Consider the following 22,087-nt stretch of genomic DNA (forward strand, 5'->3'; position numbering starts at 1 on the left):
TGGTGCATAGTGCTGTTAAGATTCAATTCGGGGACAGGTGGTGGCGGGGATGCTAACAGCTGCATGGTGGCAGATAAAACTCTTTGTTATCATTAGCAGTGATCATGGCAGTAGCTTCAGCAGATGCTACTCTCAACCTTCAACAAACAAACACACCTGGATAGGAAAGAGAATATTAGCTGCACTGCAAAGAGCTGCCGTTATATTTAACCTACCTGGTAACGGCAGAGTATTTGTATCCATCCAAGCCATCTCAGACTGCATTTATTGTATTTGCTTTATGAAGAAACTAAGATGTAAGCCTACTCTTCATATTGACCACCCCCACCAACGTTTTTTATGCCCCCATATGCTAACACTGCTCCTGCTTTACTGATACTTGGAGGGGAGGTTTCAATGGTCTGTTGATATTGGTAAGGACATCCTACCACCCGCCCCGAAGCTTATGTCTTTGATCACACCGCACGGGGAGACTGTGGGCTCCACTGGACTCTGGAAAGGATGTGAGGACAGCGCACGCTCGCCAGGAAACCAACGGAACTTTCAGAGAAGCGGCAAACCTCAAAGAGAGGCTTTAATCTTGTTATTGAATGACATTGAAGACCCGCAACCCGTGTTGTGTAGAGTCCTTTTAACCTCAGATCCGTGTCCCTTGACTCCATACACATGGACTGTGGGCCTATATCCCAGAACTCAAACAGAAACATAATATACCTTGCAGTTTTATGGAGGAAGTTTATTAAAAAAAAACTTCAAAAAAACACAAAAAAAACTTGTGCAATCTTGCTCATTGGGCAAGTAGTGTTTAGTTACAATTAAAGGTGCTCCAACGTTCCAGTACAGAACTTTTTTTTTTCTCAACTGTTGTTCCTCAGTCAAAAGGATAGAAAGGTCAAGTGACAAATAGAAAGAAAATACCTGAACTGCACCATCAGTCTTGGCTTCTCTGTTTTATAAACCAGTGGTCAAAATATATTTTTCAATAGCATCTCACATGAGACAAGTCACATCTTTGATACAGCATTTAAAACGTTGATATAATAATGAATATAACATTAGTATAAACATGGGTTACGTAGGGTGCAAATGTGATTGAACATCGGTTCTGTATCTCTGGTATCATTGCAAGATATATATGCTTACCTGAGTTCATTTTGTCTGCTTTTATCAAGTTAAATACAGTGATCACTGTGCAGTCCTGTATTCAGTCTGCAAATCCAAGTTTTGTATTTGCACTGTCCAACTATGAACATTGAAACATGATTTTGACATTTTGAAAAAGAACATAAATAGAAAAGGATGTTGTACAAACACATCGACAAGAATCCATTTTGTACAAACTGGCTACATAGAAAAATCCTTAACCAACACAAACTGTTACAACAACTGACGTCTTTTTTTCCTTGAATGCCCCAGCGTGGAGCTCACATTTTAACACATATGAGCCTTGTAATAGGACATCAGTATGTCTAGGAAAGGATGGATTGACAAGTCGCTAACTCAAAATAGACTGTGCCAAATACAGGGACTAGAGCTGTATCCAAAATAAATAGAAAAAATATGTGACAGCATCCATTTGGAAGCAACTGTTTGCTATTAAGTTCATTTAGGAATTAATGAGAACAAAACTGCAATTATATTTGTAGATGAAACATTTTGTAGACATCTGCTGTACACCTTGGATGGGTCTAATTTCTACATAACCCAGTTCGTGTCAACATCCTATAGACATTATCTCTTCCAATTTACCTGTTATAACAGAACTCAGACTGACACAAATAAAATACAAAAACAGCCAGCAGGTTTAATTTCAAATCTTACATTAGATAGAACAGCTCTACTGCAATTGTTCAGGCGACACACCGTAGTGAACTGCAAAATGTCTGAATGGCTTTGATCTTCAAGGTTGTAGTAAATCAGTCTGAGAAATATTAATATTATGCAATTACGCAGTAGAGAGCAGTTTCAATTTCCCTCTCTGTTTCTTTCCCTCTCCCTCTCTACCTCCCCCCTCTCTCCCTCTCTCCACCCCTCTCCCTCTCTCTCTCCTTCCCGCCCCTCTCCCTCTCTCCACCCCTCTGCCTCTCTCCACCCCTCTGCCTCTCTCCACCCCTCTGCCTCTCTCCACCCCTCTGCCTCTCTCCACCCCTCTCCCTCTCTCCACCCCTCTGCCTCTCTCCACCCCTCTCCCTCTCTCCACCCCTCTGCCTCTCTCCACCCCTCTGCCTCTCTCCACCCCTCTGCCTCTCTCCACCCCTCTGCCTCTCTCCACCCCTCTGCCTCTCTCCACCCCTCTGCCTCTCTCCACCCCTCTGCCTCTCTCCACCTCTCTGCCTCTCTCCACCCCTCTGCCACATATCTCAGTGATTCGGTCCTCTCACTTGACGTCACGTTCTTTTGTTGGCTCTTCCTCAACGAGCACAACCTCCAAATCACACGACCCTCCTCTCAACATCTTGTCCTCGGCTCCTCTGTCCTCGGCTCCTCTGTCCTCGGCTCCTCTGTCCTCGGCTCCTCTGTCCTCGGCTCCTCTGTCCTCGGCTCCTCTGTCCCCGGCTCCTCTGTCCTCGGCCCCCCTCTGTCCCTCTCTCCTGAGGTGAGAGTCCTTCCTCCGCGCCACGACAGTTCCCCGGATGCTGTCAGCCTTTATCCGGGACCTGTCCTTATTCGTCCCCCTGTGCTGCTCCTTCTCCTTGCTCTCCGGCTGACTGAGGACCCCCACGCCTGACTCTGTGGCTGGGCTAAACAGAGTCCCTCTGAGGCCTGCATGGAAGGTTCCCTCCCTGCCCTGCTGGCTGGCTAGGGAGATGGCGTGGTGGGTAAAGTGCTGAGAGCCAGTGGGGAGCTGGGCAAGGGTGGCTACAGGTAGGCCAGCGACAGAGACAATCTGGCCCATCGGGGAAGTGGTGATGGGGGATAGGATGGTCTGGATCCTTGTCTGGGTGGTGGATGATGTGTTTCGGTGTAGACACGGGCGCTTGGAGGATGCAGGCCTGAAGGAGCTCCCTGCGTGGAGTGGATGAAGTTCATCCTGACTCTGTCTTCTCTGGTCCTCAAACCTGTTTTCCAGCCCTGGGGGTAAGATAGAGAAAATGCAGCAGGGATGGTCAGAGATTTTCCCACCATCACATGACTTAAATGGGTTTCTTATGTACTAGTATTATAATTGGACCAATACGCTGTTCCTAGTGGTGCAGAAGACGTTCTCAAAAGTTAATAAATCCGTTTATTTTACCGAAGGCTTTTGCAGACCTGTCGAGGAGTAAACATTTGCTGTTTATAGACCTAACTACAGTGCCCCAAAATGGCCACACTATACCCCTGCACTATCACAATCAAAGTAAGAGGCTAACAAAAGTAAACACAGTCTGCCTGACAGATGTGGTAGTGAAGCCATTACTGAGGGAATGTCTACTTGTGTCTACGTGACTTGGCAATACACGTTCCTGGTTCTGGTATGTTCTACCGGATGTCTACCTTCTACCTGTTCCTGTCCTCTCACCGTATAGTGGGTTGTGAGCCAGCTGCTGATGTTCATCGGTCTGGCTACGCCTCTGATCAAGAGCTTTCCTAACTGTGTCCAGCAGACCAAACATCTCACACAGAGAGTTCAGCACCTGGCCATCTGAAAAACCAAAACAGGAAGTACAGTGAGTGGGTGAAAACGAAAAAAGCCAAGGAAACTACGCAACGTAACATTTAAAACCTTTCTATGTACTGACTACATTCATTTGTATGCAGTACGACATGCATGGCATGTTTTTCCCTGAAATAGACGATCTCTAATAGAGTTCTGAAGGTCTTCAATGCGGATATTTATTCAAGGATGAGATTCGAACACATCCGGTCGACGTATAACAGCTTTTCCCACTCAGTGATGTTTCTCATGGTCTCCCCCGTCTTGGCAGCTGGGAGGGCTCACCAGCCTCCAGCAGGGTGGCCTCGTCGCTGCGGAGCTCCACTCCTCTGAGCGTGGCCAACAGCTCTGTGCGAATGCTGGACAGAACATCCCCCATCAGGCCTATATCTGCCACGCCCTTCCAAAACCCCAGGGTCTCGTCTAGAGAAGGTCAAAAGTGATATTGTGGTTAGAATCTTTTAGTTCAGATATGTTCTGGGCTTTTTTGCAGCTATACTTTGGTGTAGTTGAAAAGAGACAGGAAAGCAGGAAGAGAGAGAGGGGGGAAGACATGCAGGAAATGGCCTCAGTTGGATTTGAACCCAGGCCCCTGGTTTGGCATTATTTGTCCAGTAAGCTACCGGAACGCCCCTAGAGTGTCTTTTAGTAGGGAGGTGACAATGAGGACTTTACATAATGATTGATACAAACACAGAGGGTGAGAAAACAAAACGTACTCACCAGGGAATTCGACTCGCCTTCTCTTGAAATGGCCGTTGGCTTTTGTTGGGTTCTTGGGCGGGCCTCGTCCAGAGCTCCAGTTTACAACAGTACATTGCTTTTCCTCCAGGCTCTCCTCCACCTCCAAGGCCTGTCGTTCTCCTGGGCCAACAGGATGCAGCAAAGTCATAACCAAACACACTCCATATCTCATCCGATCCGTCATTTCCCTGATTCAATTCAGGTCATAATAATCAGGTCATAATATATTCTGGCTTTATCTACAACTGTGACTCAGCATAAAAAGTTCTTGGGAGACTATTTCCCATTATCGGGATTGTGTCTGATTTCCAGCTTCTATGAGAGCATTACCAAGGTCTCTTTCGGTTGTCTTATCTCTATATTTCACATATTCGCTGTGCACTCATTGAACTGTGAAGAAATAGCTGCCACATCAAAATCAGCTCTGTTCAGAAAAGGGACAATCGTTCTATTACTTTAAGTTTCCAGATTTCCAAAATGTCCAAAATCCTATTTCTACCATGGATATACAATTTTATTTCTAGGGGTTATCTCTGTTTTGCCATTTCTCCCGAAGCTATCCCATCAGCTTGATACAAGTAACAGCCTTAGCAAGTAGAGGACACTTAAGTAGGTCTACTTCAACAAGACTTACTTATTAAGTATCCAAGAGCAGGCCTACAGATCTGGGATCAGTTCTAAGCCACTCTTAATCTCATTCAAAATAACACAACTGGTCCCTGGCCAGCATTCCTGCTCTGCACAATAAGTAACTCTATGCTGGTATGTCCCCTGACTCCTAAAGGGGTCAAGGTCAGGGTCAGGGGGTGAAGCTCACCGGGCAGAGGGGAGGAAGACGGAGCGATCTGCAGGGCTGACCCAGGGGGGATTCGTGGGTTGTTGGTCAGCAGGTCAAACTTGGTGCTGCGACAGGTGTTGGTGCAAACGGTCTCATGCTGGTAGAAGTCTATCTGGCCGGAGTCCATCATTTTCCTGTGGGACGCACGGTAGCCGTGGAGATGGAAAATCATAAATGGAGTGTTGTGTGTTTAAACTGACCACAGCAGCACTGTGAGAACGGTGCAGGTAGCTCCTGTGTGCGCTGTGTTTGCCGTTTGAGATAAAAGCCTCTGCTAAATGAATACATGTAAATAGATTCAAAACACAGTAAGCTGCTGCCATTCTGGTAGCATCGTGTGCAATCGCAAGAATTCCCCTTCAGTCAGCGAGCCGAGTTGGATCAGGAAACTGTTTTCGAAAGACCACTGATATGACATAGCCTACAGACAAACAGAGGGTACTGGCGGGTGGAAAGCAGACAAGTGGAAACTCGTAGCTCAAGGTGAGAGACGTGTCACTCAGTAGCCTGACAGGGTGCCATGAGATTCCACCACCGCAAGCACGCTGACAACCCTTGAATGACTGCTTTCAAACTCCACTGGAAAACTGTATCCCACTGACACAGTGACCCTAGAGCAGTCACAGCAATCAAAGCCCAAGGTACATACTGGTGATTTTCAACTATATTTTTCTCCTAGCGTTAGAATTATTTAAAAAAAATTACGTGGCCGTTAAAACGTTTCTTTGTGTACATCGTTACCACTTCCTCGTGTGACGGTCTGCTGATAAAACCCAAAGCCTTAAAGACGGTAGAATGCTCCAGAACGGGGCCTACCTGAGCATCACCCCTCCGAGACGGATGGCTCGCTTCCAGTCCTTCAGCGTGGCTTTCCCTGCCAGGTGAACAAACTGCTTGGGGCTGATCAGCTGGTCGTTGAACTGCAGAAGGGGAACAGAACGAGATTGAGGATTCCTGAATTGTTTGGACGTCATCCATCGAAATTTCTCGAGGGGGTTGGACAGGCTCCAACGTGGCTACTCTGCTGCAACACAGTGACGCTGCTTGTGAACTCCCATCGTTCATTTACTGGAACTACCTTCACACATCTGACGTTGATCCCGGGGCAAACAAACTTCTTGAAGAGGAGGACGGCCCTGCTGTCTCCGCAGGTGATGGGATATCCGTACTCTACCTCCTCTCCATCGGTGCCATTATCCTCTGATGGAGGAGAGGATGGTAAATACAGACCGTTCCTTGACTCTGACCACTGGAACACTGTTACAACTCGGCACTTCTAACCCTTGATCTTTTGCTGGCCTATCTAAGTGCACTACATGTTCTTGCTTTAGATAAAAGGATCTGCTCAATGAATAAAATGTAATGTTGGCACACATAGTCAACATCATATATTACAATACAAACAAACACAATAGGTTTCATTAATGTAGGTCATTTGCTCAGAGGCCAGTGAAGTCTTACCATGGTGAGTCTCTATTGCCAAAACAGTAGTGCGTGTTTCAGCATTGTCTTCTTTTCCCCTGCAGGGGGCGACAATGTCCTTCCTTTTACATAACATTTCTCCTGTCGAATATGCTCCCAACTAAACACTTTAAATCAAATACAACAATGTTCTAGTTTCTCCTTGCTTCATATCTTAATATCTACTTTGTTTATTGGGAAACCGTTTCAAAACAGATACTTTTACATTATGACAGACACAAAGAGTTTCCTATCTAAAGAGAACTCAAATGTTTACGTTCACTGTTTCAGGTTAGAACCCCCACCCCCACCCCCTCCACCCCCCTCCCCATACCCAGGACCCAGTCTGTGAACCTCTTACCCCTGTAGGATGGGCTGCAGGTGCAGGATGACCCTCCTCCTGTGACTGTCACTGGCCTCCCCCTCCTCCTCCTCTTCCTTCACCCTCACCACACCCCCCGGGGTCACCGTGACCTCAGTACCCGCCATCACTGCTCCCTGGAGGCCCGGAGGGGAAAGCGGCACGCACGTTACTGTCGGCGCCAAGCTCACGCACACGGATGTGCATCACAGCTTACACAGGTCAATGTCAGCTAGCCCTCATAGTGGGTCCTAACATGCACAGGGACAGATGATAAATCCATCCTCCTTGTTGAACACGTGTTGTTATGACCATTAACAATGTGTTTCTCTCAATAATCCAAAAGAGCATCCAATCATACATTTACATTTAGCAGACGCTCTTATCCAGAGCGACTTACAGTGAGTACAGGGACATTTACCCCGAGGCAAGTGGGGTGAAGTGCCTTGCCCAAGGACACAACGTCATGTGGCACAACCGGGAATTGAACCAACAACCTTCTGATTAACAGCCCGACTCCCTAACCGCTCAGCCATCTGACCCCAACATACACACATTCTGAATGAGCTGAAGGGACATCGTTTACACAAGCAACAGACTTGACAACCACTGATGAACTATCAGTAGCCAAATCAGTAATTCTAGGATCAGCAACAGTAATAATTGATGGTCTTGCATAACAAGGTTTCTCCAAATTGATCAAATGGCATTGTACCATTGTTCTGCCCACGCTGTTGCATAGAGGCTTAACAGTGATGCGTTAAACACAAATCAACAGTCAGGTCTTGTAACTTCTCCAAACCTTCTCCAGAGATGCAGCTTGTAGGCCTATCTTAATATCCATATTAAGATCAAGCCTATCAGAGTAACTCCATAAGGGTTGCATTGTACAATAGGCTACTTACTGTATGGTACAAGCACACAAGAACAGTAAGTGCACACTGCAATCATACTGTATTGGCAATCCTTCTATTATCATTCACATATGGCTGTTTTCAGAGAGTAGCACAGGGCGAAACATAACATCGTCCGTCCAGAAGTCCTTTTCAAAGGTCAATCCGTCGAAAAGGATTTGTATCTAGCTGTTGTAACAGGTAAAAGGGGATGACTGAGGAGAAAGGTGGGTTACAGGGACAACTACTCCAAAGCATGCAACCAGTTATATATCTGATTAAACAGATTCAGTTACTTCGACTCTCATACAATATATATGTTCATTATCCAGAACAGAACCTAATTTAATTGAACCTATATCTAATGAAGTTACAAAATAAAATAGTGACACGTAGCCTATAAATAAATACTTGAGATAATGAATCGTTAAACTTGAGAATGGATGATGTGGTAGACAAACGTCCATTTGAGCCAAGCAAGAAGCCCTACAGAGCACTAACTCCAGGCATTTGCGTGCCTCTCTCTCTCCCTCCTTTTCTCACTTAAACTGACGTCTGTTGGTGCGAGCGCACGCACACCACCACCAACATAACAGCGCGACGGCGCACGCAACCCATGCCAGGGGAAGCGACAGAAAACATCAACAAATCTCCACACTTCAGCTTGACATCAACGTAAAACAACAATGCACCATTTAAACTCATTATTCGGCGTTTTACTTACGGTTTTACTGGAGAGAATAACGCATCCTTCGCTTGTGGAGAGCTTCCAGAGCATGCGCCGTACTGCTTCGTTACACTTCCTGCAATGAAGGCAGCATTTGCCTGAGAAGCATCTGTCCCGCTGTCACGAGAAGCGGTTTGTTCGCACGCGATGTGTAAATCGGTCAAACTGCTCTTGTGAGAGCGCACGGCTTGTTTGAGCGCCAGTGCAGTACATTCTACAAGAGATATAGAAAAATGCTCGGCTTCAAGAACATTGCAATGCTCTAAAATCAATTCACGGAGAATGGACCCCGTTCTATTAATGGGGTGCATAACGTTGAGGGCTACTTGTGTGTTTTAGTTTTTACCACAATATGCTTTTATTTGGTTTTACATGCAAACATGTGTGACCAGTCGTTATTTAACAGACTACAGCACCACGCATTCAACGCTTGGTTATTACTGTGCTGCACACATTTTTACCAGGAGGTGGCGGTCTTCTAAAGTTATTATAGGGCAGGGTTGCCTATTAGGGCAAAGACAAATGAGGCGCAAAGAAACGTAGAACAGTCAAGTTAAACTACTCTGACGAATCATGTCTAAGCATTTAGTCTGAGTCCCAAAAATGTAGGCAGGTATTATTTATGTTTTCTATTGTTAAGAGAATCACCAACAACAAGTCCAGAACCAGTGTTCTCGGTCCTCAGTCAAACTTGAAAATCGATACCGACTGATCTTAGATCTGCAGTCAAAGATATAAACGTAAACACAACCCGAGTACAACCGACCCTAATATGGGAAAGGAATTCTTAAAGTTGAGTTAAATGACATATGGGTGGACCAATGAGCGATAACTTCATTGGATTATGGCCAATCGCAAGTACCCAAAGCTAAGTAACGCTGTATCTTAAGCTAAGTAACACTGTAGCTTGTGTAGAGCTGAAAACGTCGGGCTTCCCAGCTCAGAAGTTGCACCTTACCTTCCTTGTGGAGCGCTACGAGATCATGTTCGCTCAGTCCCAATATATTAGGGATGCTGTGAAGTTTGTTTTAGGCAGTTTGTGGATCTGTATTAGTGTAAGAACAGTCAACGGTCAAGAGGGTAAGAGTTACATCTAACTTAATTATGTCCTTAAATTTGTGGAATAATCGATCAAAAAACATGCTCAGTATAACGCACTGGAATCAATATGTTTTGAATCAATTGTAAGAGCTTTGTTATCATATTAATACCATGATGTAAATTTTATTATGTAAAAATGCGTGGAAATGTAGGTTATATATACAGTATTTTAATGAGCCTTTCATGAATAAGTGCAATTTAATGCGCATGTACCAAACTGCGAGGTTTGTGAACATATTTCTGTTGATTCCAGATCGTTTTGAATAACGATAGACTGTAGACCCGCAGTAGCCTACATTTTCAGTCAATATACTTTTTTTTAAAGATTTCAACTAACAATTCTTTTTTTTTAACCTGTGGTTCAACACCAAACATATTGTACCCTACGGAGTGTCTACCTAGAGACTTAACAATGTGAAAATAACATTTCTGAATGAAGACAGACTGGGAGGAAAATTGTAATTGTATACAGTTCAAGCACTTAAAGCCTTAATATTGCTTTGACATCACTAATTTAGACCATCTAACCATCCTCCAAATCTAGGGTTTATTAACCATACTTGGTTAGGTGGAGAAAAATGTCACAGATAAATGTTGCTCAGGTCTGAGGCACCGATAGCACACAGTCCAGATTCAAACTGAGTTCAAAAGTCAAACGTGATGTCACGGTAGCTTTCCACAGAGGATACCAGTCTATCATCTGTGTTGACCTACAGATGAGAGTCGAGCCATACACCCACCCTTCCAGGAAGGAAGACCACAGCGACAGTCTGCACGCTGTTGTTGACACAAAGTTTCACAATTCAGACGAGGCAAGGGCAAGGGGTCGATATGAATCACTGTGACCACATCCACAAACACCACCGACAAAGTTTCCCACAGAACATGTTAAACTCAGCGCCTCGTTGAGTGTCTTTAAAGAGGAACGTGACTAACGTCCCAGTCGTGAATAGTTAAACTATTGAATAACTTGGCAATGAAGCAACGGCTGGAGACTACAATAAAAAACACATCTTCGGGTCCCAGCACAGAAGTGTTGCCTTGCTGTGATTGACACGGCAGAGTTAGGCAGTGACAGGTCACACCGCTGAGCATCCTGTTTGTCATGCCAGGCCTGTAAAGACCTGCCAAGAAGACGGTGGCCTCAATACAGTTTTGTTACAGTTTCTTTCCGGAAGAATCCATGGAGAAGCCAAGGCTTAGCACCCTGTTTCTCCCTAGAAAAACCTTTACAGGCTGGAAGAAAATCCAGTTTGTTTTCAGCGGCTGGTTTCTTTTCCTCTGACATTTAAGCCTTCCAGACAGATCAGGAAGTGTAGAGTTGCAGTTTAATCTCTGGAGTGGCAGGGTGTCTTCATCATGGAACAAAGCTCACACAGGGCCCCCGCTAAGGGGCCAGGCTCAGAGAGAGACCCTGGATGAGAAGACAGGGTTGCTGGCTGGCTGTCAGACAGACCAGGTCAGTGCCTGTGGGGTGATGGTGGGGTTGGTGATCCCAGGCCTGGCCAGGCTAGACCAGGAGGAACACAGCCAACCTCCAAACCACCCCCACAATACCAGGAATGCTGCTCTTGTGGCGTCCGACCGGATGGTGACACAGATCCACGCTCTGTTGCCCACGGCTACGGCGTGTCGCTCTGGCATTTCCAGGGAATCCTGGGGGACAAGCGGGTGAGGGGCAGGGGGGGCAGGCCGGCAATGGTGGGGTCGGGGCTGGGAGGGGGTCAGAGAGAGAGGCCCGGAGGAGGCGATTGGAGCAGGACAGGAGACGCTTGCTCATGAAATGTCGAAGCGGACAGGAACGTCGCCCGGTGATTTGTCACTCACCTTATATGGAAACCCAGTTGTAGGAACCTTTTTCCAACCGGAATGGTAAGGGTCAACGACTTCGGGGAAGGCTGTCGACCCAACACCCCCACAGCGTCCTGAATCATTCTAAACAAGAACGGCAATCCACCGACTTTCAAATAATTCGTTTTTTCCATTCCACTTTGAGTGTTACTCACGATGACAACCGCAGGCAGATAGATGATGCATTTAGTCATGCTACGCAACATGTTACTTGAAACAGCCACCCAATTAAAACAGCGAAATAGTTTAGAAGTCTGTTGAGCTTCTGTACGACGGTGTCAACTTTGAGTTATTGTGTCAGCCTTTGAGAGACCCTTTCAAACGCCTGTTTACCCTATTCTTCAGTGAGAAGGGCACTTCAGTCAGGTATCGTAGTTCTGCACATAGATGGTAAGGCTTAGCTCTCAGGAGTGCCTTGGGTTAGTTGTACCGAAGCTCAGTTGTTTTGGGTCAGCTCGCGGTTGTGATCTCAGGACTGTAAACACCTCTTGCTCCACTGAGTGCACTCTTCTCAGATCCAGATGACTAAGCTTTCCTGGGCAAGAGGCCTGTTATTAACATCCGCGTAAATACTCTCCTCCTTGTCTAATGAACATGATCAGTAGTACCCCCCGCTCTGACGTGCACTGGAGAACTTAGCTGCTGACAAGCTCCCGGGAATCCATGACCAGTCGTGGAGTCATTCTCTTCTCACACCTACACACCAGACACAGCTGACCCTGCTCTGGGATTTGTTGGCAACAGACTGTCTGTATGTGTGTGTGTGTGTGTGTGTGTGTGTGTGTGTGTTTGTGTGTGAGCAAGTTACTGCATGTTTGAGTGTATGTAAACTTGATATCATTAAGCTTTTATATTCTATCAAAGCAAAAACATTCACTGCACAACTTCTTCAAGCTTCCAATCATACCAAAACTACTTTGTTGCATACTTCAGTGACACTGAGGCACCATTTAGACACCATATACAACATGTGATTGCACATAACTTTATATACAATATCTGGTGTGAGTTTATAACTCAACTCAAACTCGAATGTGATAACTCTGCTTGTTATTTGTACGTCGCTTTAGACAAAGCTGGCAGCCAAAGGAATAAAACGAAAACAACAATCTCCTCATTGCAGTTAATGACCAAAATCTCTGTGTTCATTCACCCTAGCTGTCTCCCCTGGTGCAGGTAATGCTTGTGGGCACACGGTTCTGGGCACAGAGAGTGGCACCCTGGCCTCCCAGCACTACCCGGGCACCTACCCTGTGGACTCCTGGTGCAGCTGGAGGCTCCGGGTGCCACAGGGGCACACACTGCGCTTCCTGTTTGGGGACTTTGACGTGGAGCGCAGCCCCGGCTGCAGGAACGGGTCTCTCACCATCACTGCTGTTGACGGGACGCACAGCATAGGTAAGGGGAGGGGGGGGGGACCTGGCTGAATGAGCTGCTTCTACCTTTGAAAAGGGATTTGTATCTGTGACTACTTTCAATGCATCATAAGTTGTCGCAATGGTTGGATGGTAGAGGTTATCTGTAGAGTAAAGGTATTCAATAATCCAAAGGCGTAGCCAGAATTTAATTTTGGGGGTCCCATCTTAAAACGAGAGGGATACTAAGAATATATAATATATATAATGATGATAATTGTATATAATTCCTTAATTTTTTATTATAAGAAATCAGAAAATCTGGGGGTCCCCCTACAGGTCCCCCTTGTGCCCCCCCAGGTCCCCCTTGTGGCCCCCAGGCCCCGTTGTGGCTATGCCACTGTGATAATCACTCCATTCAAACCAAATTCAACCACCGAACAGTTGCTGCATATTTTCCCCTGGCTCGAGGCGCACCACTTAAACTCGTCTCTCGCTTGCTAGCTACTTTGCCAGTAGCGAAAAGCTAACATCGTTCGTTCCTCTGCAGGAGTAGCACACGTGAACTTACACCGCATGCATCTCTGCCAGGCCGGCGTATCCAGTCACACCTTGCGGGCACGGGGGTGTGACGGCTCTCTGAGGTATTGGATGACGGTCGTAGAGGCAGGGACGATTCCGTCACCCCGCTTATTATACCGTTTTATTATCAGATTCCACTCATCCTACCTCATGATGCTGTGGAGTTCATGTGTCCGTACATGCAAGCGCCTGCAGTCTGCCTCCTGCATTCCTCTGGGCTCTACCTGGGCTGTCCTGTGGATTCTTTCTTAATCAGAGCGCCACCAGAAAACATGACATGAAAGTACAGTAGACGAGCATGTTAAATAAAACCCCCTTAAGGCCTGTGAGCTGTTTTTTAAGCAGGAAGGGGGAGGCGTGTGGTTTGTGTTTTACGTGTTTACCAAGATTCTCTCTCTAAATCTGTCACTTGATTCTGTCCTGCAGAGGCAAGTTTTGGTGTTTGTGTGCGCAGAACAAGCCTGTTTAGGCTTATGAGTGTGTGTGTGTGTGAGAATATTTGCATGTTTTTTGTGTGCGTGTGTACAGTATGTGCATGCGTGTCTATGTGTGTGTGTGTGTACTAATATATCTGTATATATTTACATATGTGTGTATGTGTTCGGTCACCGAAAGTACCAGTCAAAGGTTTGGAATGGGATAATGTGTCCAAACTTTTGACTGGTACTGTATGTGTGTGTGTGTGTGTGTGTGAACATCTTTGCCAGGGCCCCTGTGTGGTAAGCTGGAAGGCACCGAGAAGAACGTGAGCATGACCAGTAATGAGGTGACGATAGTCTTCAACTCTGGTCCTCATCGCTCAGGCAGAGGCTTCCTGCTGTCCTACTCCACCAATCAGCACCCAGGTACCCTCCTGCTCCCCAACAACACTTCAGCAACAATCAATCACAACGGCTCCAAATGTGTCCGTACGCTGAATCAAGGATGACACAATTGATTCACTTCCTAATCTCTCAAGTAGTCTCTTGAAGAAGTCTCTCAAGGAGTCTCTCGAGAGGAATGATGATACCTTTTGTATATATACAGTATTTCAATATAAAACATTTATAACATGATATATTACATTACATATAACATTTATAGTATATTTATTTAAGTGTGCAAATGATCTTACTGGTTTTGTTCTGTCGTGGAATTGAGTGCCAGTGGTTCTCACAACTCCTGGTTGTAAACAGTGTTTAACGATGAACACTATAGGGGGTCCTAATGACTGTTTGTAGGCTCGTTGACATGTTACTGGCATTACAGTGTAATCCTTAGAGTTCTGCTCAGCAAATACAGTCATAAACAAGCGTTGTGAAGGTGTCGCAGTGACAGTAAACATGGTGTTATTTCACAGCCTGCTGCATTAAGCTCAGAGGTGGAATCTATCATGCTGCCTCCAGTGTCGTGCTCAGTACTGTTATCCCTCCACACGTTTACACAGATGTTACTTTGGTTTGTTTTCCATGTGTTGCAGTGTTCTTGTGGTTGTACACTGAAGTGTTTGTGGGTATGTTTGTGTGTGTTTGTGGGCGTGTGTGTGTGTGTGTGTGAGCGAGCGTGCGTGTGAATTCACGCTCCTGTGTGTGCTCACACTTGTGTGTGTGCGTGTGTTCACGTGGGTGTGTGTGTGTGTGTGTGTGTCCGTGCTGATTGGAATGCAGCTCCCATCCCTATCTCCCCTCCCCAGTGTTTGCTCAGCAGCCTGGAGAGCAGACTCGGTCGCCCAGGCTGAATGCAGGGAGGCCTGGGGCCCCCTCACTGCATCTCTGAGTGGGCTGAGAGCTATGCACTCCCTCTGTCTCCCTTCACTTCAGCTAAGGTTCCGCAGCACAGCAGCATGAAACCGACAGCCCACTCTCTCAAACCTTCAGTACATATCTGGGGGGTGTCTCATGACGCACGGTGAACCACACATCCACAGGGGCTTAGCGCTGTATCGTAGCATTGCGCGGTGCGCTGTGTACGGTTTTTGGTGCGAGATCGAAACAAACGTTGGCGTTGCCGTTTGGAGAGGTCGACAAAAGCTTGGCCTTTTTTTCCCTGCCTTTAGTTACTTGGGGCTCACTTATTTTCAAGTTTGATTTAACCCCCCGGGTTATTGGTGTGTGAGGGTTTGTTTTTATTTTCAAACGGCTGCACACATAAATGAGCTCTGTGGTTTCCAAACTGTGGGGGTCAGCTGAAGTGTGGAACACTTTTAGAACATTTCAGACAGTTCCTGTATGTATTACAGTTTCCTGTTGTTTACTGGGTTGTTTATGAAGCCCTGCTGCACTACGTCCCAAGCTAGGGCCGAGTTCACAGTCAGACGCACAAACTGCTCTCTGTTCCATGTGATCACACAAGGGGCCTCCTCTCTACTCTGCGGACAGGGAAAGGCACAACAACTAAAGCCTTAGTCACATCTACGCAGTGGGCCACCATTTCTCCGACCAGAGGACTTGTGCGCTTGTGTGTGTTTGTGTGTGTTTGCGTGTGTTTGTGTGTGTATGTGTTTAACTCTCAAACCCTCACGCTGTCTGATTTCAATCCCAGATCTAATTTCGTGTGTGAAGCGAGGATCGCATTTCGCCTCTCCGCAGTTCAGGTAAGTAAACTGCTGCGGGTACTTCAGTCCCCTCCTCTCTTTATGAAGCGCCCGCGGCCTCTGACGTGATGTCCCCTGTCCTCCAGCGTGTACTGCCCCGCCGGGTGTGGGGACGTCACGGGAGACATCCATGGCCACTCTCGACAAGGTTACAGAGACGTGAGTACACAGGATGGGTTCAGCCCAGGTTGTTTAGGACCCCGTGCTGACGTGATGAGCAGACCGGCCTTGCAAAGGCTTCTGGGAATAGTTCCAACGGGGGCGCATACGGTTTCCATCTGATGCCGAACACTCCCCCCACCACACATACACACACTCCATCAACTTCTGCCCCTCAAACTATACTAGAAATATTGACAATTGTAACGTCATCGTGATGTAGGTTGAACTGTGTGTGAGTGAGGAACAGAGGGTGGGAGAGGAGGGAGGGAGGGGGCTTGGAGAGGGGGAGAGGAGGGAGGGAGGGGGCTTGGAGAGGGGGAGAGGAAGGATTCTGGATGGAACGGGAGGGGAGGAGAGAGGGGTAAAGAGGGCTACAGAAGGGAAAGAGAGAGATGGCTCGGACAGACTTGAGGGGGGGGGGGGGGGGGTTAAACTGTGTGTGTTCTCTCCCTCACGCTCTCCCCTGCGGACCCAGACCTCGGTGCTGTGCAAGGCCGCGGTCCACGCCGGCGTCTTGTCCGACAGCCTCGGAGGCCAGGTGTCTGTGAGCCGCGAGAGGAGCCTCACTCTGTACGACTGCACCTTCGCCAATGGAATCCTCTCCAAGATGTGCGTTGATCTGGTACCATTGACAAGGACCTGGTAGATGTTGGAATATCATTTTTTTGCACTGTAGTAACACAGGGCACCTAGAAGACTGGGGGCATTGTCTAAGTATCTGTGTCAGGATCTGTCTGCCTTGTGGAGGCAGGGAGTCTGCTTACAGACTGCTTACAGACTGTGGAGTTTGCTTACAGACTGCTTACACACTGTGGAGTCTGCTTACAGACTACTTACAGACTGCTTACAGACTGCTTACAGACTGCTTAAACACAGTGGAGTCTGCTTACAGACTGCTTACACACTGTGGAGTCTGCTTACAGACTGCTTACAGACTGCTTACACACTGTGGAGTCTGCTTACAGACTGCTTACAGACTGCTTACACACTGTGGAGTCTGCTTACAGACTGCTTACACACTGTGGAGTCTGCTTACAGACTACTTACAGACTGCTTACAGACTGCTTACAGACTGCTTAAACACAGTGGAGTCTGCTTACAGACTGCTTACAGACTGCTTAAACACAGTGGAGTCTGCTTACAGACTGCTTACACACAGTGGAGTCTGCTTACAGACTGCTTACAGACTGCTTACAGACTGTGAAGATGTTTGACCACAAACCCGGTTGTTTCCACAGGGGGTCATTGTCTGAGAAGAAACTGCTCTTCAGCCAAGGTAAACACTGAACGATTACTTTGAGGTGTTCTTAAGAATAATTTTTACTCACAAAAATCTAACTAATCTAAACAAATCTTTAATTTCAATTGTTTACTTTGTTGCACATACCTTAACAAGTGACCCATGCTTCCTTTTTATTCCAACAGAGTGTAACAATGATCTGACTGTGTCTGATTTCAATGCGTCTTCGTTCTGGGAGACAGTGGATGGTTTGGGTCAACGAGTTATCTGGTCCCCCAGAAACATGGATTCTGCAGGTCGGTTCCTACCCTGGGCAGCAGACAGCAATGACCCAGAGCCCTGTCTGGAGCTGGAGCTGGCTGAGAGAAGCACTGTCACAGGTCAGTCAGCAGTATCTGATCATCTTTTCTGTTTTGGACGGTGAGAGACAGCTATTTTTCACACTTACCAAACGGCATGAGAAAGCGTTTTAGAATGTTGACGGTATTCTCTCTCCTCAGGAATAATAACCGGCGGTTCTCCCGACTCCTACATAGAATCCTACACTCTCCTTTTCAGCAAAGACAGAAAGACCTGGAAGGTTTACAAAGCCACGCAGAGCAAAGAGAAAAAGGTGTGGGTTTTGCACGTCGCAGCCTATTTACTAGACTGAGCCTGTAGGTGGCAGTAGAACAGGGATGTGAATTTCAGTCACCCTAGAGCAGTGGTTCCCAACCCTGGTCCTCAGGGCACCCTGTCCTGCCTGTTTCTCTGCTCCAACACACCTGATGACACACCAAATGAATGGTCATAAGCAGGCTTCTGCAGAGCTGGATAACGACCCATTCATTTGAAACAGGTGTGTTGGAGCAGGGAAACATCTCAAACAGGCCGGACAGTGCGCCCTGAGGACCAGGGTTGGGAACCACTGCCCTGGAGATTCCCCCGTCTGTATTCTGTTAACGATTAGCATGGCCTCGTTGCTCGACAGGTGTTCGAGGCTCACGCGGACGGTCATCTGAGCGTGCTCAACAGCCTGTTTCCTCCAGTGGTGGCCCGGTATCTCCGGCTGCAACCCAGCAGCTGGCACAGGCGTGCCTCGACCCGCGTCCAGGTCCTGGGCTGCCCGGTCCCCCGCCCGTCTCCCAGGCATCGCTCCGCCGGGGGTGAGCCTCTGGCCCAGTGAGCCTCAGCCTGTGACCAGGTGTAGCATGGCTAATCCGTTAGCCTGGCAAGAGCTTGGAGTCTGAAGGACTAGCATGAAGCACAAACTTTACCGTGACATGTTGTCGAGCCTTTAGCTCACTGTGTTTGTGCGTCGGAGGGTCATAAGGATGATATTGAGAGGTGTCCTCTGCTCCCTCTCCAGCCTCCCCGACCTTGAAAGGGGCTGGAGGGACCACGTCGCTCCCCCAACCAGCTCCAACTGACGGGCCGGTCATCGTGAAGGGTAAAAGTATGTGTGTCTGTACTCTGATGGACAGCGTATACTTTCGTTATACAGAGCTCATGTGCTGAAGAGCACTTGCTCTCAGGATGACTGAACAGTATCTCTAAAGAAAGGTTTGATATTCACTGCATGGTAAAATACCTTTTGTACTATGCTGCATTGTGTCCTGTCCCCATTCAGAATGTCAGAAGAAGCCCTTTTAATACTTGTCTAGTAATGCTGTAGCATATGAAGCAATTGTTGTAGCTTAGTTTTTGGTTAATACACCAGATAGAATTCAATATTTATAACTGTGTTTTGGCACCAACACCAGTCTAGCATTCTGATTGGCCCTCGTGCCCCTGCAGGTTCCAGTCAGCCAGTGATTGTGGCTGTGGGCGTGGTCCTGGGGTTGATCCTGTGTGTGAGCTGTCTGTTGGCAGGAGTGTGGTGGAAGAGAAGGTACAGTCCAGCTATAGTGCCTCTCTGCAATACTGCCTTCTTCATCAGCCTGCTCTGGTCCACACACATACTGTAAATACAGTCTGACCTGGAGCCGACGATTTACTACAGTTATAGATAGTAGTTATAGTATCCTAATGTCATTTGGGCAGAATAGATCTGTATATATATGTTTGTTAATTTTCTATTTTCAGAAGAAAAGCAGCACATATGAAGAAGTACTCTCTAGCCAAAGGTAATTTGGGGGGTATTTTTCAAACTTTCCTTTGCTGTTTCCTCTCCTTTTGCTGTTTTGTCAGTCACTTAACTGTGTGTGTGTGTGTACTGTAGGCTGCCCAAGTTTACAGGGGAAGAGCCTGCCCAGCCCTGACTCAGAGCTCATCTCTTACCCTCTGGAGCGAAACGTCCATGACGCTCTCCCGAACCCCCCTCTCAACGGTAGGACCTCACACAAACACCACCTTCTCACAGACAGACCCCACGCAACCCCCAGCTTTTCATCAACTTGTCTTCATGAGTTTCCTTTGAGCTGTTTGCCAGACACGAAAGATTATTTGCAGTCCCCGGGCCGTGGAGCTACATCTCCACACTCCAAAACTCGCCTGTGTTCCTCCATCCCTCTCTCCCTCACATCCTCCAGCTTGGCTGGCCAGTTTTAGGAGCCCCGACCACGGTTGACAGGCAAACAGCTCTCTCCCCGGGTCGTCCATTCTTCCCCTGGGCTTAGCCCGTCGCCCAGTTGCAGTATAAACATTCCTTTCTTTGGTCCGCAGAACCGCTCTGAAAGAGACCCTTTAATTGGAGTCTGATAAAGGGCAGTCAGCCCCACCCCCCCCCCTCATTGCCGACCCCCCTTCCCACCCCCCACCCCCCCCAGATGAGGAGGCCCTCCACTAAGAGGTTCAGTGATAACCAGGACAGAGGGTCAGTGACTAAGACAATCCCAGCTCTCTCTAAAGCCGGCCTAATTAAAATAGCTCCCGCTCCGAAGGCTCCCTGCGGGTTAAGGGGTAGGCATTGAGGCCCAGCTGTATTGGGTGTGGGCTAGAGGCTGAGGCCTCGCTCTGCTCACCCTCCAAACCCGTCACCAGAGAGGGCTTTGTTGGTGTCCAGTCAGTTCAACAGTGCCCTGATAGGAGGCCCTGCTGCGTGGAAGGGAGGACTGTTCCAAGATTCATCCCCAAAAAGATTCAAAGGAACACTTGAATTTGAATGGCTTTTTTCCCCAGCCCACACATTGGTGAAGGGGTTTCTCACAGAATGTACTGTGGGTCTTCTCCCTGTGTTTTTTGTTGCGCTATACGATTTTCACATCATTAGAATCATGGACTGTTGAGTAGTTTATATGGTGTGATTCAAGCGTGGTGATATTTTCACGTAAAGAAAGACACTTATAGGGTGCCTCGTGGCTGCACATGGTATAAGTGCGGGTACCATGCAGGCTAAGTTCTTACCGCAGCGGCAAAGGTTTCAGTCTGTCCAGGGTCCTTTGCTGCATGTCATCCCCTATCTTTCTCCCTGACATTTCCTGCCACTCTAAATGCCCCCCCCCCCCCCCCCCATTTGTTTCTATATATAGAAAAAGACCCTAATGCATCCTTGTCGTTGTGCGTGCGCTCCTCAGACTATGCCGAGCCTGATTTGACGGCTGGGGGACAGATGCTCGGCTCCACGTTTCGGCCCAGCATCGAGGAGGGCTACACTACGCCCTTCACCTTCAACCACTACGACACCCCTGGCAAGCTGCCCGAGTACACCGAACCCCTCCCCCCAGAGCCAGAGTACGCCACTCCGTTCGGTGATCAGCCCCCAGAGCCAAACCTGGCAACCCCACAGGGGGTCGTACACAACTCCCTTCACGGGTTTCACGTGAGGGCTCCCTCTAGTGGTTCGTCTCGGGCAAGCCAAGCTGTGTATGACTGTCCCTCTCACAGACAGCTGCCCAACGGTTACTGCACCCCCTCCCTCCACGCCGGCGGGCCCTGCCAGGACAGCGTGCTCTATGCTGAGCCCCAGCTCTCTGAGCCCCAGCTCTCTGAGCTCTCGCTGCAGCACACGTACGAGGAGCCGTTTTGACCACAGCAGCCTGATGGGAAACAGACTCACTCAAGACTGCCTTCTGATTGGCTGCGTACCAGACGGGGCTCTTATAGGTCAGCCGTCAGCAGAACCCGGACAACCAGGTTCCAGAATCTTTCTGAGTTCTTTGCACTGGTGCTGTGAAAGAGGAGGATCATTGGGCCACCATGCAGTAGGATTATTATAGTCTAGGAGCCAACATGGCTATAAACATAAACTTTCAGGTGCTATTTTCAGGTGCTGTAGCACAACATATTGAATGAAAAGGCAGGGACAACTTCTTGTTGTCTCACTGACAAAAGTTTATTATTAAATCACAAAATGTGTGTCAGAGAACTTTTTAGATATGTACTGAAATGTTGGATGGACCGAAGTGAAACAATATAAAAATGAAAATAAATAAATACTTTTTATGTTTTTCTATCTTCAGTTTCAATTACACGTCTTTCTTAAACTTAAGAATTGTGCTTGATGCAAACAATAAAAATGTAATTGCTGTGATAACATTTGCCCACTAGATGGCATATAAAAGCTATAGAAAAACTAGGTTTCTTAAAGGTCCCATGGCGTGCTGTTTTTGGATGCTTTTATTCAGGCCTTAGTGGTCCTCAAAT

At 47.5% G+C, this 22,087-nt stretch overlaps 2 protein-coding genes across 4 annotated transcripts; one reads left to right on the forward strand and one right to left on the reverse strand.

Annotated features, from left to right (window-relative positions):
* Positions 1 to 2,296: 2,296 nt before the first annotated feature.
* Positions 2,297 to 9,640, reverse strand: LOC146300409 (glucocorticoid modulatory element-binding protein 1-like). The gene is made up of 10 exons (XM_084702331.1): positions 8,659 to 9,640; positions 7,042 to 7,178; positions 6,681 to 6,739; positions 6,298 to 6,419; positions 6,036 to 6,139; positions 5,199 to 5,353; positions 4,361 to 4,501; positions 3,923 to 4,060; positions 3,503 to 3,625; positions 2,297 to 3,072 (listed from the first exon to the last, which is right to left on the reverse strand). Exons 1-10 carry the CDS (start codon positions 8,710 to 8,712, stop codon positions 2,378 to 2,380), a joined length of 1,728 nt encoding a protein of 575 aa, XP_084558457.1. The 5' UTR covers positions 8,713 to 9,640; the 3' UTR covers positions 2,297 to 2,377.
* LOC146300410 (discoidin, CUB and LCCL domain-containing protein 1) lies at positions 9,574 to 21,898 on the forward strand. 3 transcript variants are annotated; one of them, XM_084702329.1, is made up of 15 exons: positions 9,574 to 9,741; positions 12,790 to 13,011; positions 14,258 to 14,395; positions 16,071 to 16,122; positions 16,209 to 16,281; positions 16,760 to 16,893; positions 17,523 to 17,560; positions 17,710 to 17,904; positions 18,025 to 18,137; positions 18,474 to 18,669; positions 18,873 to 18,953; positions 19,301 to 19,394; positions 19,589 to 19,629; positions 19,725 to 19,832; positions 21,019 to 21,898. In XM_084702329.1, exons 1-15 carry the CDS (start codon positions 9,645 to 9,647, stop codon positions 21,468 to 21,470), a joined length of 2,034 nt encoding a protein of 677 aa, XP_084558455.1. In that variant the 5' UTR covers positions 9,574 to 9,644; the 3' UTR covers positions 21,471 to 21,898. The 3 variants fall into 3 exon arrangements, with proteins under 3 accessions (XP_084558455.1, XP_084558454.1, XP_084558456.1); XM_084702328.1 differs by having other exon boundaries at positions 9,575 to 9,741; positions 18,873 to 18,959; XM_084702330.1 differs by having other exon boundaries at positions 9,576 to 9,741; positions 18,495 to 18,669; positions 18,873 to 18,959.
* The last annotated feature ends 189 nt before the right edge of the window (positions 21,899 to 22,087 follow it).

The sequence above is a fragment of the Hypomesus nipponensis genome, chromosome 2 (assembly GCF_054491055.1).
Source record: "Hypomesus nipponensis isolate SF chromosome 2, ASM5449105v1, whole genome shotgun sequence".
NCBI classification, from domain to species: Eukaryota; Metazoa; Chordata; class Actinopteri; order Osmeriformes; family Osmeridae; genus Hypomesus; species Hypomesus nipponensis.

What these genes read in the sequence shown, in the direction of transcription:
- LOC146300409 (XM_084702331.1), bottom strand. Translation starts at nt 8,712, where the DNA reads ATGCTCTGGAAGCTCTCCACAAGCGAAGGATGCGTTATTCTCTCCAGT. An exon ending in TTATTCTCTCCAGTAAAACC is followed by an intron (nt 7,179 to 8,658) that starts GTAAGTAAAACG and finishes CCGGGCCTCCAG; the next exon opens with GGAGCAGTGATGGCGGGTAC. An exon ending in TCAACGTCAGATGTGTGAAG is followed by an intron (nt 6,140 to 6,297) that starts GTAGTTCCAGTA and finishes CCCCTTCTGCAG; the next exon opens with TTCAACGACCAGCTGATCAG.
- LOC146300410 (XM_084702328.1), top strand. Translation starts at nt 9,645, where the DNA reads ATGTTCGCTCAGTCCCAATATATTAGGGATGCTGTGAAGTTTGTTTTA. An exon ending in CGCAGAGCAAAGAGAAAAAG is followed by an intron (nt 18,138 to 18,473) that starts GTGTGGGTTTTG and finishes GTTAACGATTAG; the next exon opens with CATGGCCTCGTTGCTCGACA. An exon ending in GAAGTACTCTCTAGCCAAAG is followed by an intron (nt 19,630 to 19,724) that starts GTAATTTGGGGG and finishes TGTGTACTGTAG; the next exon opens with GCTGCCCAAGTTTACAGGGG.